This window comes from Phyllobates terribilis, unplaced genomic scaffold (genome assembly GCF_046119375.1).
Source record: "Phyllobates terribilis strain yellow unplaced genomic scaffold, ASM4611937v1 Scaffold_6__1_contigs__length_29720123, whole genome shotgun sequence".
Lineage (NCBI taxonomy): Eukaryota > Metazoa > Chordata > Amphibia > Anura > Dendrobatidae > Phyllobates > Phyllobates terribilis.
In genome coordinates this window covers 9,363,838-9,378,813 of record NW_027362766.1, presented here as the reverse complement: position 1 = coordinate 9,378,813, position 14,976 = coordinate 9,363,838, and the positions used below count along the sequence as shown (strand labels likewise).

At 55.5% G+C, this 14,976-nt stretch overlaps 1 protein-coding gene and 1 long non-coding RNA gene across 3 annotated transcripts in view; one reads left to right on the top strand and one right to left on the bottom strand.

The window, feature by feature from the left end:
• Nucleotides 1-8,912, bottom strand: part of SNX27 (sorting nexin 27) — an 83,246-nt gene extending 74,334 nt beyond the window's left edge. For both annotated transcript variants that reach the window (XM_073637349.1, XM_073637350.1), the window contains exon 1: nt 8,551-8,912. In XM_073637349.1, coding sequence (XP_073493450.1) covers nt 8,551-8,816 — 266 coding nt within the window. In that variant the 5' untranslated portion in view covers nt 8,817-8,912. The remainder of the gene's footprint in view (nt 1-8,550) is intronic.
• A 107-nt stretch (nt 8,913-9,019) lies between these two features.
• Nucleotides 9,020-14,976, top strand: part of LOC141152730 (uncharacterized) — an 81,555-nt gene continuing 75,598 nt past the window's right edge. The window contains exon 1 of the long non-coding RNA XR_012247140.1: nt 9,020-9,537. This is a non-coding gene — a long non-coding RNA (uncharacterized lncRNA). The remainder of the gene's footprint in view (nt 9,538-14,976) is intronic.

The window sequence follows — 14,976 nt, the reverse complement described above, 5'->3', positions numbered from 1 at the left end:
CCCCCTCTCCCCGGTCCTCACACCTCCAGGATTCGGTCCCCCCTCTCCCCGGTCCTCACACCTCCAGGATGCGGTCCCCCCTCTCCCCGGTCCTCACACCTCCAGGATGCGGTCCCCCCTCTCCCCGGTCCTCACACCTCCAGGATGCGGTCCCCCCTCTCCCAGGTCCTCACACCTCCAGGATGCGGTCCCCCCTCTCCCCGGTCCTCACACCTCCAGGATGCGGTCCTCCCTCTCCCCGGTCCTCACACCTCCAGGATGCGGTCCCCCCTCTCCCCGGTCCTCACACCTCCAGGATGCGGTCCCCCCTCTCCCCGGTCCTCACACCTCCAGGATGCGGTCCCCCCTCTCCCCGGTCCTCACACCTCCAGGATGAGGTCCCCCCTCTCCCCGGTCCTCTCCCCTCCAGGATGCGGTCCCCCCTCTCCCCGGTCCTCTCCCCCCTCTCCCCGGTCCTCTCCCCTCCAGGATGCGGTCCCCCCTCTCCCCGGTCCTCTCCCCTCCAGGATGCGGTCCCCCCTCTCCCCGGTCCTCTCCCCTCCAGGATGCGGTCCCCCCTCTCCCCGGTCCTCTCCCCTCCAGGATGCGGTCCCCCCTCTCCCCGGTCCTCTCCCCTCCAGGATGCGGTCCCCCCTCTCCCCGGTCCTCTCCCCTCCAGGATGCGGTCCCCCCTCTCCCCGGTCCTCTCCCCTCCAGGATGCGGTCCCCCCTCTCCCCGGTCCTCTCCCCTCCAGGATGCGGTCCCCCCTCTCCCCGGTCCTCTCCCCTCCAGGATGCGGTCCCCCCTCTCCCCGGTCCTCTCCCCTCCAGGATGCGGTCCCCCCTCTCCCCGGTCCTCTCCCCTCCAGGATGCGGTCCCCCCTCTCCCCGGTCCTCTCCCCTCCAGGATGCGGTCCCCCCTCTCCCCGGTCCTCTCCCTTCCAGGATGCGGTCCCCCCTCTCCCCGATCCTCTCCCCTCCAGGATGCGGTCCCCCCTCTCCCCGATCCTCTCCCCTCCAGGATGCGGTCCCCCCTCTCCCCGATCCTCTCCCCTCCAGGATGCGGTCCCCCCTCTCCCCGATCCTCTCCCCTCCAGGATGCGGTCCCCCCTCTCCCCTCCAGGATGCGGTCCCCCCTCTCCCCTCCAGGATGCGGTCCCCCCTCTCCCCTCCAGGATGCGGTCCCCCCTCTCCCCTCCAGGATGCGGTCCCCCCTCTCCCCTCCAGGATGCGGTCCCCCCTCTCCCCTCCAGGATGCGGTCCCCCCTCTCCCCTCCAGGATGCGGTCCCCCCTCTCCCCTCCAGGATACGGTCCCCCCCTCTCCCCTCCAGGATACGGTCCCCCCCTCTCCCCGGTCCTCTCCCGGTACTCACACCTCCAGGATACGGTCCCCCCCTCTCCCGGTCCTCACACCTCCAGGATACGGTCCCCCCCTCTCCCCGGTCCTCACACCTCCAGGATGCGGTTCCCCCCTCTCCCCGTCCTCACACCTCCAGGATAAGGTCCCCCCCTCTCCCCGGTCCTCACACCTCCAGGATACGGTCCCCCCCTCTCCCCGGTCCTCTCCCGGTACTCACACCTCCAGGATGCGGTCCCCCCTCTCCCCGGTCCTCACACCTCCAGGATGCGGTCCCCCCTCTCCCCGGTCCTCACACCTCCAAGATGCGGTCCCCCCTCTCCCCGGTCCTCACACCTCCAGGATGCGGTCCCCCCTCTCCCCGGTCCTCACACCTCCAGGATGCGGTCCCCCCTCTCCCCGGTCCTCACACCTCCAGGATGCGGTCCCCCCTCTCCCCGGTCCTCACACCTCCAGGATGCGGTCCCCCCTCTCCCCGGTCCTCACACCTCCAGGATGCGGTCCCCCCTCTCCCCGGTCCTCACACCTCCAGGATGCGGTCCCCCCTCTCCCCGGTCCTCACACCTCCAGGATGCGGTCCCCCCTCTCCCCGGTCCTCACACCTCCAGGATGCGGTCCCCCCTCTCCCCGGTCCTCACACCTCCAGGATGCGGTCCCCCCTCTCCCCGGTCCTCACACCTCCAGGATTCGGTCCCCCCTCTCCCCGGTCCTCACACCTCCAGGATGCGGTCCCCCCTCTCCCCGGTCCTCACACCTCCAGGATGCGGTCCCCCCTCTCCCCGGTCCTCACACCTCCAGGATGCGGTCCCCCTCTCCCCGGTCCTCACACCTCCAGGATGCGGTCCCCCCTCTCCCCGGTCCTCACACCTCCAGGATGCGGTCCCCCCTCTCCCCGGTCCTCACACCTCCAGGATGCGGTCCTCCCTCTCCCCGGTCCTCACACCTCCAGGATGCGGTCCTCCCTCTCCCCGGTCCTCACACCTCCAGGATGCGGTCCCCCCTCTCCCCGGTCCTCACACCTCCAGGATGCGGTCCCCCCTCTCCCCGGTCCTCACACCTCCAGGATGCGGTCCCCCCTCTCCCCGGTCCTCACACCTCCAGGATGAGGTCCCCCCTCTCCCCGGTCCTCTCCCCTCCAGGATGCGGTCCCCCCTCTCCCCGGTCCTCTCCCCTCCAGGATGCGGTCCCCCCTCTCCCCGGTCCTCTCCCCCCTCTCCCCGGTCCTCTCCCCTCCAGGATGCGGTCCCCCCTCTCCCCGGTCCTCTCCCCTCCAGGATGCGGTCCCCCCTCTCCCCGGTCCTCTCCCCTCCAGGATGCGGTCCCCCCTCTCCCCGGTCCTCTCCCCTCCAGGATGCGGTCCCCCCTCTCCCCGGTCCTCTCCCCTCCAGGATGCGGTCCCCCCTCTCCCCGGTCCTCTCCCCTCCAGGATGCGGTCCCCCCTCTCCCCGGTCCTCTCCCCTCCAGGATGCGGTCCCCCCTCTCCCCGGTCCTCTCCCCTCCAGGATGCGGTCCCCCCTCTCCCCGGTCCTCTCCCCTCCAGGATGCGGTCCCCCCTCTCCCCGGTCCTCTCCCCTCCAGGATGCGGTCCCCCCTCTCCCCGGTCCTCTCCCCTCCAGGATGCGGTCCCCCCTCTCCCCGGTCCTCTCCCCTCCAGGATGCGGTCCCCCCTCTCCCCGGTCCTCTCCCTTCCAGGATGCGGTCCCCCCTCTCCCCGATCCTCTCCCCTCCAGGATGCGGTCCCCCCTCTCCCCGATCCTCTCCCCTCCAGGATGCGGTCCCCCCTCTCCCCGATCCTCTCCCCTCCAGGATGCGGTCCCCCCTCTCCCCGATCCTCTCCCCTCCAGGATGCGGTCCCCCCTCTCCCCTCCAGGATGCGGTCCCCCCTCTCCCCTCCAGGATGCGGTCCCCCCTCTCCCCTCCAGGATGCGGTCCCCCCTCTCCCCTCCAGGATGCGGTCCCCCCTCTCCCCTCCAGGATGCGGTCCCCCCTCTCCCCTCCAGGATGCGGTCCCCCCTCTCCCCTCCAGGATGCGGTCCCCCCTCTCCCCTCCAGGATGCGGTCCCCCCTCTCCCCTCCAGGATGCGGTCCCCCCTCTCCCCTCCAGGATACGGTCCCCCCCTCTCCCCTCCAGGATACGGTCCCCCCCTCTCCCCGGTCCTCTCCCGGTACTCACACCTCCAGGATACGGTCCCCCCCTCTCCCGGTCCTCACACCTCCAGGATACGGTCCCCCCCTCTCCCCGGTCCTCACACCTCCAGGATGCGGTTCCCCCCTCTCCCCGTCCTCACACCTCCAGGATAAGGTCCCCCCCTCTCCCCGGTCCTCACACCTCCAGGATACGGTCCCCCCCTCTCCCCGGTCCTCTCCCGGTACTCACACCTCCAGGATGCGGTCCCCCCCTCTCCCCGGTCCTCACACCTCCAGGATGCGGTCCCCTCTCTCCCCGGTCCTCACACCTCCAGGATGCGGTCCCCCCCTCTTCCCGGTCCTCATACTTCCAGGATACGGTCCCCCCCTCTCCCCGGTCCTCACACTTCCAGGATGCGGTCCCCCCTCTCCCCGGTCCTCACACTTCCAGGATGCGGTCCCCACCTCTCCCCGGTCCTCTCCCGGTACTCACACCTCCAGGATGCGGTCCCCCCCTCTCCCCGGTCCCCACACCTCCAGGATGCGGTCCCCCCTCTCCCCGGTCCTCACAGATCCAGGATGCGGTCCCCCCCTCTCCCCGGTCCTCTCCCGGTCCTCACACCTCCAGGATAATGTCCCCCCCTCTCCCCGGTCCTCACACCTCCAGGATGCGGTCCCCCCCTCTCCCGGTACTCACACCTCCAAGATACGGTCCCCCCCTCTCCCCGGTCCTCATACCTCCAGGATGCGGTCCACCCCTCTCCCCGGTCCTCACACCTCCAAGATACGGTCCCCCCTCTCCCCGGTCCTCACACCTCCAGGATGCGGTCCCCTCTCTCCCCGGTCCTCACACCTCCAGGATGCGGTCCCCCCCTCTTCCCGGTCCTCATACTTCCAGGATACGGTCCCCCCCTCTCCCCGGTCCTCACACTTCCAGGATGCGGTCCCCCCTCTCCCCGGTCCTCACACTTCCAGGATGCGGTCCCCACCTCTCCCCGGTCCTCTCCCGGTACTCACACCTCCAGGATGCGGTCCCCCCTCTCCCCGGTACTCACACCTCCAGGATGCGGTCCCCACCTCTCCCGGTACTCACACCTCCAGGATACGGTCCCCCCCTCTCCCCGGTCCTCACACCTCCAGGATGCGGTCCCCCCTCTCCTCGGTCCTCACACCTCCAGGATACGGTCCCCCCCTCTCCTCGGTCCTCACACCTCCAGGATGCGTTCCCCCCCTCTCCCCGGTCCTCACACTTCCAGGATGCGGTCCACCCCTCTCCCCGGTCCTCTCCCGGTCCTCACACCTCCAGGATGCGGTCCCCCCTCTCCCCGGTCCTCACACTTCCAGGATGCGGTCCCCCCCTCTCCCCGGTTCTCACACTTCCAGGATGCGGTCCCCCCCTCTCCCCGGTCCTCTCCCGGTCCTCACACCTCCAGGATGCGGTCCCCCCCTCTCCCCGGTCCTCACACTTCCAGGATGCGGTCCCCCCTCTCCCCGGTCCTCACACTTCCAGGATGCGGTCCCCCCCTCTCCCCGGTCCTCACACTTCCAGGATGCGGTCCCCCCCTCTCCCGGTCCTCACACCTCCAGGATGCGGTCCCCCCTCTCCCCGGTCCTCTCCCGGTCCTCACACCTCCAGGATACGGTCCCCCCCTCTCCCCGGTCCTCACACCTCCAGGATGCGGTCCCCCCCTCTCCCGGTACTCACACCTCCAGGATGCGGTCCCCCCCTCTCCCTGGTCCTCTCCCGGTCCTCACACCTCCAGGATGCGGTCCCCCCCTCTCCCCGGTCCTCACACCTCCAGGATGCGGTCCCCCCCTCTCCCCGGTCCTCACACCTCCAGGATGCGGTCCCCCCTCTCCCCGGTCCTCTGCCGGTACTCACACCTCCAGGATACGGTCCCCCCCTCTCCCCGGTCCTCTCCCGGTACTCACACCTCCAGGATACGGTCCCCCCCTCTCCCCGGTCCTCTCCCGGTCCTCACACCTCCAGGATGCGGTCCCCCCCTCTCCCCGGTCCTCTCCCGGTCCTCACACCTCCAGGATGCGGTCCCCCCCTCTCCCCGGTCCTCTCCCGGTACTCACACCTCCAGGATACGGTCCCCCCTTCTCCCCGGTCCTCTCCCGGTACTCACACCTCCAGGATACGGTCCCCCCTTCTCCCCGGTCCTCTCCCGGTACTCACACCTCCAGGATACGGTCCCCCCCTCTCCCCGGTCCTCTCCCGATCCTCACACCTCCAGGATGCGGTCCCCCCCTCTCCCCGGTCCTCTCCCGGTCCTCACACCTCCAGGATGCGGTCCCCCCCTCTCCCCGGTCCTCTCCCGGTCCTCACACCTCCATGATGCGGTCCCCTCTCTCCCCGGTCCTCACACCTCCAGGATGCGGTCCCCTCTCTCCCCGGTCCTCACACCTCCAGGATGCGGTCCCCCCCTCTCCCCGGTCCTCACACCTCCAGGATGCGGTCCCCCCCTCTCCCCGGTCCTCACACTTCCAGGATGCGGTCCCCCCTCTCCCCGGTCCTCACACTTCCAGGATGCGGTCCCCCCTCTCCCCGATCCTCACTTCCAGGATGCGGTCCCCCCCTCTCCCCGATCCTCACACTTCCAGGAGCGGTCCCCCCCTCTCCCCGGTCCTCACACTTCCAGGATGCGGTCCCCCCCTCTCCCCGGTCCTCACACTTCCAGGATGCGGTCCCCCCCTCTCCCCGGTCCTCTCCCGGTCCTCACACCTCCAGGATGCGGTCCCCTCTCTCCCCGGTCCTCACACTTCCAGGATGCGGTCCCCCCTCTCCCCGGTCCTCACACTTCCAGGATGCGGTCCCCCCCTCTCCCCGGTCCTCACACTTCCAGGATGCGGTCCCCCCCTCTCCCCGGTCCTCACACTTCCAGGATGCAGTCCCCCCCCTCTCCCCGGTTCTCACACTTCCAGGATGCAGTCCCCCCCTCTCCCCGGTCCTCACACCTCCAGGATGCGGTCCCCACCTCTCCCCGGTCCTCTCCCGGTACTCACACCTCCAGGATGCGGTCCCCCCTCTCCCCGGTCCTCACACTTCCAGGATGCGGTCCCCCCCTCTCCCCGGTCCTCTCCCGGTACTCACAATTCCAGGATGCGGTCCCCCCCTTTCCCCGGTCCTCTCCCGGTACTCACACCTCCAGGATGCGGTCCCCCCCTCTCCCCGGTACTCACACCTCCAGGATGCGGTCCCCCCTCTCCCCGGTCCTCTCCTGGTACTCACACCTCCAGGATGATGTCCCCCCTCTCCCCGGTACTCACACCTCCAGGATGCGGTCCCCCCTCTCTCCCCGGTCCTCACACTTCCAGGATGCGGTCCCCCCTCTCTCCCCGGTCCTCACACTTCCAGGATGCTGTCCCCCCCTCTCCCCGGTCCTCACACTTCCAGGATGCGGTCCCCCCCTCTCCCCGGTCCTCACACTTCCAGGATGCGGTCCCCCCCTCTCCCCGGTCCTCACACTTCCAGGATGCGGTCCCCCCCTCTCCCCGGTCCTCACACTTCCAGGATGCGGTCCCCCCCTCTCCCCGGTCCTCTCACCTCCAGGATGCGGTCCCCCCCTCTCCCCGGTCCTCACACTTCCAGGATGCGGTCCCCCCCTCTCCCCGGTCCTCACACTTCCAGGATGCGGTCCCCCCCTCTCCCCGGTCCTCACACCTCCAGGATGCGGTCCCCACCTCTCCCCGGTCCTCACACCTCCAGGATGCGTTCCCCCCCTCTCCCCGGTCCTCACACTTCCAGTATGCGGTCCCCCCCTCTCCCCGGTCCTCTCCCGGTATTCACACCTCCAGGATGCGGTCCCCCCCTCTCCCCGATCCTCTCCCGGTACTCACACCTCCAGGATGCGGTCCCCCCCTCTCCCCGATCCTCTCCCGGTACTCACACCTCCAGGATGCGGTCCCCCCTCTCCCCGGTCCTCTCCCGGTACTCACACCTCCAGGATGCAGTCCCCCCCTCTCCCCGGTCCTCTCCCGGTACTCACACCTCCAGGATGCGGTCCCCCCTCTCCCCGGTCCTCTCCCGGTACTCACACCTCCAGGATGCAGTCCCCCCTCTCCCCGGTCCTCACATCTCCAGGATGCGGTCCCCTCTCTCCCCGGTCCTCACACCTCCAGGATGCGGTCCCCCCTCTCCCCGGTCCTCTCCCGGTACTCACACCTCCAGGATGCAGTCCCCCCTCTCCCCGGTCCTCACACCTCCAGGATGCGGTCCCCTCTCTCCCCGGTCCTCACACCTCCAGAATGCGGTCCCCTCTCTCCCGGTACTCACACCTCCAGGATGCGGTCCCCCCCTCTCCCCGGTCCTCTCCCGGTACTCACACCTCCAGGATGCGGTCCCCCCTCTCCCCGGTCCTCTCCCGGTACTCACACCTCCAGGATGCGGTCCCCCCCTCTCCCCGGTCCTCTCCCGGTACTCACACCTCCAGGATGCGGTCCCCCCCTCTCCCCGGTCCTCTCCCGGTCCTCACACCTCCAGGATGCGGTCCCCCCCTCTCCCCGGTCCTCTCCCGGTCCTCACACCTCCAGGATGCGGTCCCCCCCTCTCCCCGGTCCTCTCCCGGTCCTCACACCTCCAGGATGCGGTCCCCCCCTCTCCCCGGTCCTCACACCTCCAGGATGCAGTCCCCCCCTCTCCCCGGTCCTCACACCTCCAGGATGCAGTCCCCCCCTCTCCCCGGTCCTCACACCTCCAGGATGCAGTCCCCCCCTCTCCCCGGTCCTCACACCTCCAGGATGCAGTCCCCCCCTCTCCCCGGTCCTCACACCTCCAGGATGCGGTCCCCCCTCTCCCCGGTCCTCTCCCGGTACTCACACCTACAGGATGCGGTCCCCCCCTCTCCCGGTCCTCACACCTCCAGGATGCGGTCCCCCCCTCTCCCCGGTCCTCTCCCGGTACTCACACCTACAGGATGCGGTCCCCCCCTCTCCCGGTCCTCACACCTCCAGGATGCGGTCCCCCCCTCTCCCCGGTCCTCTCCCGGTACTCACACCTACAGGATGCGGTCCCCCCCTCTCCCGGTACTCACACCTCCAGGATGCGGTCCCCCCCTCTCCCCGGTCCTCTCCCGGTACTCACACCTCCAGGATGCGGTCCCCCTTGCGGATGCCGGCGCGGTCGGCCGCTCCCCCGGGTAGCACGGCGCTCACGTGCTGCAGAGGGGCGTACAGCTCGCCGTTGATGCTCCGGAGCTGGCCGCCTTCGCTCACTTGACCCCGAACGTTAAAGCCATAACCGGACTCTGACTTGACTATGCGGACAATCCGCGGCCCTCCAGCAGGCCCGAAGCCCGGGTTTCCGCCCCCGTTCCGTTGACTAGAGTGGATCCCGTCTTCGTCCGCCATCTTCACACAGACCGGGAGGAGCGAAGCCAGCGGGAATCACGGGACCGGCGCGTCACCCGCAAGGCATTTCGGGAGATGTAGTGCGGAAAGCTGTCACCTTGCAGAGGCGGAAGAACTGCTACCGACCAATCAGCTCAAAGCATGAGACGCGCAGACCTGCGAGACTGACAGCTCAGCGGACCAATCACAGGACGCACAGAGCGGGCAGAGGCGTGGCTAGTGTCAGGTAAGGTGAGGAAGAGCGCGAACCTGCTCCTCAGGTCGTTTATCATGCTGAGCGGAAAGCCGGCAGGGCGGAGGCGCGGGCCGGGCTGTAGTAGGCCGGGGACCGGACGGTAGTAGGTCGGGGGCTTGTGGTGACAGCCGCCCGTGGATTCTGCTGTCGGTGCCTCAATCAGCAGAGCTACCTGAGCACATAGCAACCAGTCTGAGCCGGGTGGTGCTTTTACCCAATCAGAGCTCCGCTTTCGCTTTCTCTGTGTCAGAGATTTTGTGGCGTCAGTCTGTGTTTATGGTGCTGTCATGAGCAGACATGGCCTACAGGAGGCGGTGTGCGAGGTACCTGCGCTGTGCACGGACCGGGGTCATGTGACCATCACTGAGGAGCACAGGTGAGCGCAGAGCCATGGCCGCCACCTGGAGGGAAAGCCCTATCACACCCCCGGTGTAGAGCGCCACCCTCAGGCTGAGCCGAGAACCACACTCCCACCTCTTCTAATAGGTAAGTACATAATCGTGTACACGGGGCTGTATTATAGGAGTTATATTCTTGTACATAGGGAGCAGTATTATAGTAGTTATATTCTTGTACATAGGAGCAGTATTATAGTAGTTATATTCTTGTACATAGGGGACAGTATTATAGTAGTTATATTCTTGTACATAGGGGCAGTATTATAGTAGTTATATTCTTATACATAGGGGCAGTATTATAGTAGTTATATTCTTGTACATAGGGGGCAGTATTATAGTAGTTATATTCTTGTACATAGGAGCAGTATTATAGTAGTTATATTCTTGTACATAGGGGACAGTATTATAGTAGTTATATTCTTGTACATAGGGGGCAGTATTATAGTAGTTATATTCTTGTACATAGGGGGCAGTATTATAGTAGTTATATTCTTGTACATAGGGGGCAGTATTATAGGAGTTATATTCTTGTACATAGGGAGCAGTATTATAGTAGATATATTCTTGTACATAGGGAGTAGTATTATAGGAGTTATATTCTTGTACATAGGGAGCAGTATTATAGTAGTTATATTCTTGTACATAGGGGACAGTATTATAGTAGTTATATTCTTGTACATAGGAGCAGTATTATAGTAGTTATATTCTTGTACATAGGGGGCAGTATTATAGTAGTTATATTCTTGTACATAGGGGGCAGTATTATAGTAGTTATATTCTTGTACATAGGAGCAGTATTATAGTAGTTATATTCTTGTACATAGGGGACAGTATTATAGTAGTTATATTCTTGTACATAGGGGGCAGTATTATAGTAGTTATATTCTTGTACATAGGGGGCAGTATTATAGTAGTTATATTCTTGTACATAGGGGGCAGTATTATAGTAGTTATATTCTTGTACATAGGGGGCAGTATTATAGGAGTTATATTCTTGTACATAGGGAGCAGTATTATAGTAGATATATTCTTGTACATAGGGAGTAGTATTATAGTAGTTATATTCTTGTACATAGGGGCAGTATTATAGTAGATATATTCTTGTATATAGGGAGCAGTATTATAGGAGTTATATTCTTGTATATAGGGAGCAGTATTATAGGAGTTATATTCTTGTACATAGGGGGCAGTATTATAGGAGTTATATTCTTGTACATAGGAGCAGTATTATAGTAGTTATATTCTTGTACATAGGGGGCAGTGTTATAGGAGTTATATTCTTGTACATAGGAGCAGTATTATAGTAGTTATATTCTTGTACATAGGGGGCAGTATTATAGTTGTTATATTCTTGTACATAGGAGCAGTATTATAGGAGTTATATTCTTGTATATAGGGAGCAGTATTATAGTAGTTATATTCTTGTACATAGGGGCAGTATTATAGTAGATATATTCTTGTACATAGGGAGCAGTATTATAGTAGTTATATTCTTGTATATAGGGAGCAGTATTATAGGAGTTATATTCTTGTACATAGGGGGCAGTATTATAGGAGTTATATTCTTGTACATAGGAGCAGTATTATAGTAGTTATATTCTTGTACATAGGGGCAGTGTTATAGGAGTTATATTCTTGTACATAGGAGCAGTATTATATTAGTTATATTCTTGTACATAGGGGGCAGTATTATAGTTGTTATATTCTTGTACATAGGAGCAGTATTATAGGAGTTATATTCTTGTATATAGGGAGCAGTATTATAGTAGTTATATTCTTGTACATAGGGGCAGTATTATAGTAGATATATTCTTGTACATAGGGAGCAGTATTATAGTAGTTATATTCTTGTATATAGGGAGCAGTATTATAGGAGTTATATTCTTGTACATAGGGGGCAGTATTATAGGAGTTATATTCTTGTACATAGGAGCAGTATTATAGTAGTTATATTCTTGTACATAGGGGGCAGTGTTATAGGAGTTATATTCTTGTACATAGGAGCAGTATTATAGTAGTTATATTCTTGTACATAGGAGCAGTATTATAGTAGTTATATTCTTGTACATAGGGGGCAGTATTATAGTAGTTATATTCTTGTACATAGGGGGCAGTATTATAGTAGTTATATTCTTGTACATAGGGGGCAGTGTTATAGGAGTTATATTCTTGTACATAGGGGGCAGTATTATAGTAGTTATATTCTTGTACATAGGAGCAGTATTATAGTAGTTATATTCTTGTACATAGGGGGCAGTATTATAGGAGTTATATTCTTGTATATAGGGAGCAGTATTATAGGAGTTATATTCTTGTACATAGGGGGCAGTATTATAGTAGTTATATTCTTGTACATAGGAGCAGTATTATAGTAGTTATATTCTTGTACATAGGGGGCAGTGTTATAGTAGTTATATTCTTGTACATAGGGGCAGTATTATAGGAGTTATATTCTTGTACATAGGGGCAGTATTATAGGAGTTATATTCTTGTACATAGGAGCAGTATTATAGTAGTTATATTCTTGTACATAGGGGGCAGTGTTATAGTAGTTATATTCTTGTACATAGGAGCAGTATTATAGTTGTTATATTCTTGTACATAGGAAGCAGTATTATAGTAGTTATATTCTTGTACATAGGGGGCAGTATTATAGTAGTTATATTCTTGTACATAGGGAGCAGTATTATAGTAGTTATATTCTTGTACATAGGGGCAGTATTATAGTAGTTATATTCTAGTACATAGGGGGCAGTATTATAGCAGTTATATTCTTGTACATAGGGGCAGTATTATAGCAGTTATATTCTTGTACATAGGGGCAGTATTATAGTAGTTATATTCTAGTACATAGGGGGCAGTATTATAGTAGTTATATTCTTGTACATAGGGAGCAGTATTATAGTAGTTATATTCTTGTACATAGGAGCAGTATTATAGGAGTTATATTCTTGTACATAGGAGCAGTATTATAGGAGTTATATTCTTGTACATAGGAGCAGTGTTATAGTAGTTATATTCTTGTACATAGGAGCAGTATTATAGGAGTTATATTCTTGTACATAGGAGCAGTATTATAGGAGTTATATTCTTGTACATAGGGAGCAGTATTATAGGAGTTATATTCTTGTACATAGGGAGCAGTATTATAGTAGTTATATTCTTGTACATAGGGAGCAGTATTATAGTAGTTATATTCTTGTACATAGGGGCAGTATTATAGTAGTTATATTCTTGTACATAGGGGCAGTATTATAGTAGTTATATTCTTGTACATAGGGGGCAGTATTATAGTAGTTATATTCTTGTACATAGGGAGCAGTATTATAGTAGGTATATTCTTGTACATAGGGGCAGTATTATAGTAGGTATATTCTTGTACATAGGGGGCAGTATTATATTAGTTATATTCTTGTACATAGGGGGCGGTATTATAGTAGCTATATTCTTGTACATAGCGGGCAGTATTATAGTAGTTATAATCTTGTACATAGGGGCAGTATTATAGTAGTTATAATCTTGTACATAGGGGCAGTATTATAGTAGTTATATTCTTGTACAAAGGGGCAGTATTATAGTAGTTATATTCTTGTACAAAGGGGCAGTATTATAGTAGTTATATTCTTGTACATAGGTGGCAGTATTATAGTAGTTATATTCTTGTACATAGGGGGCAGTATTATAGTAGTTATATTCTTGTACATAGGAGCAGTATTATAGGAGTTATATTCTTGTACATAGGAGCAGTGTTATAGTAGTTATATTCTTGTACATAGGGAGCAGTATTATAGTAGTTATATTCTTGTACATAGGAGCAGTATTATAGGAGTTATATTCTTGTACATAGGAGCAGTATTATAGTAGTTATATTCTTGTACATAGGGGGCAGTGTTATAGTAGTTATATTCTTGTACATAGGAAGCAGTGTTATAGTAGTTATATTCTTGTACATACGGGGCAGTATTATAGTAGTTATATTCTTGTACATAGGAGCAGTATTATAGTAGTTATATTCTTGTACATAGGAAGCAGTATTATAGTAGTTATATTCCTGTACATAGGAGCAGTATTATAGTAGTTATATTCTAGTACATAGGGGGCAGTATTATAGTAGTTATATTCTTGTACATAGGGGCAGTATTATAGTAGTTATATTCTTGTACATAGGGGCAGTATTATAGTAGTTATATTCTTGTACATAGGAGCAGTATTATAGGAGTTATATTCTTGTACATAGGGGCAGTATTATAGGAGTTATATTCTTGTACATAGGGGCAGTATTATAGGAGTTATATTCTTGTACATAGGAGCAGTATTATAGGAGTTATATTCTTGTACATAGGAGCAGTATTATAGGAGTTATATTCTTGTACATAGGGGGCAGTATTATAGTAGTTATATTCTTGTACATAGCAGCAGTATTATAGTAGTTATATTCTTGTACATAGGAGCAGTATTATAGGAGTTATATTCTTGTACATAGGAGCAGTATTATAGGAGTTATATTCTTGTACATAGGAGCAGTATTATAGTAGATATATTCTTGTACATAGGGAGCAGTATTATAGTAGTTATATTCTTGTACATAGGGGCAGTATTATAGTAGTTATATTCTTGTACATAGGAGCAGTATTATGGTAGTTATATTCTTGTACATAGGGGGCAGTATTATAGTAGTTATATTCTTGTACATAGGAGCAATATTATAGGAGTTATATTCTTGTACATAGGAGCAGTATTATAGTAGATATATTCTTGTACATAGGGAGCAGTATTATAGGAGTTATATTCTTGTACATAGGAGCAGTATTATAGTAGTTATATTCTTGTACATAGGAGCAGTATTATAGTAGTTATATTCTTGTACATAGGGGCAGTATTATAGTAGATATATTCTTGTACATAGGGGCAGTATTATAGTAGATATATTCTTGTACATAGGGGCAGTATTATAGTAGTTATATTCTTGTACATAGGGGCAGTATTATAGTAGTTATATTCTTGTATATAGGAGCAGTATTATAGTAGTTATATTCTTGTACATAGGGGGCAGTATTATAGTAGTTATATTCTTGTACATAGGAGCAGTATTATAGTAGTTATATTCTTGTACATAGGGAGCAGTATTATAGTAGTTATATTCTTGTACATAGGAGCAGTATTATAGTAGTTATATTCTTGTACATAGGGGGCAGTATTATAGTAGTTATATTCTTGTACATAGGGGCAGTATTATAGTAGTTATATTCTTGTATATAGGAGCAGTATTATACTAGTTATATTCTTGTACATAGGGGGCAGTATTATAGTAGTTATATTCTTGTACATAGGAGCAGTATTATAGTAGATATATTCTTGTACATAGGGGGCAGTGTTATAGTAGTTATATTCTTGTACATAGGGGGCAGTATTATAGTAGTTATATTGTACATAGGAGCAGTATTATAGTAGTTATATTCTTGTACATAGGGGCAGTATTATAGTAGTTATATTCTTGTACATAGGAGCAGTATTATAGTAGTTATAT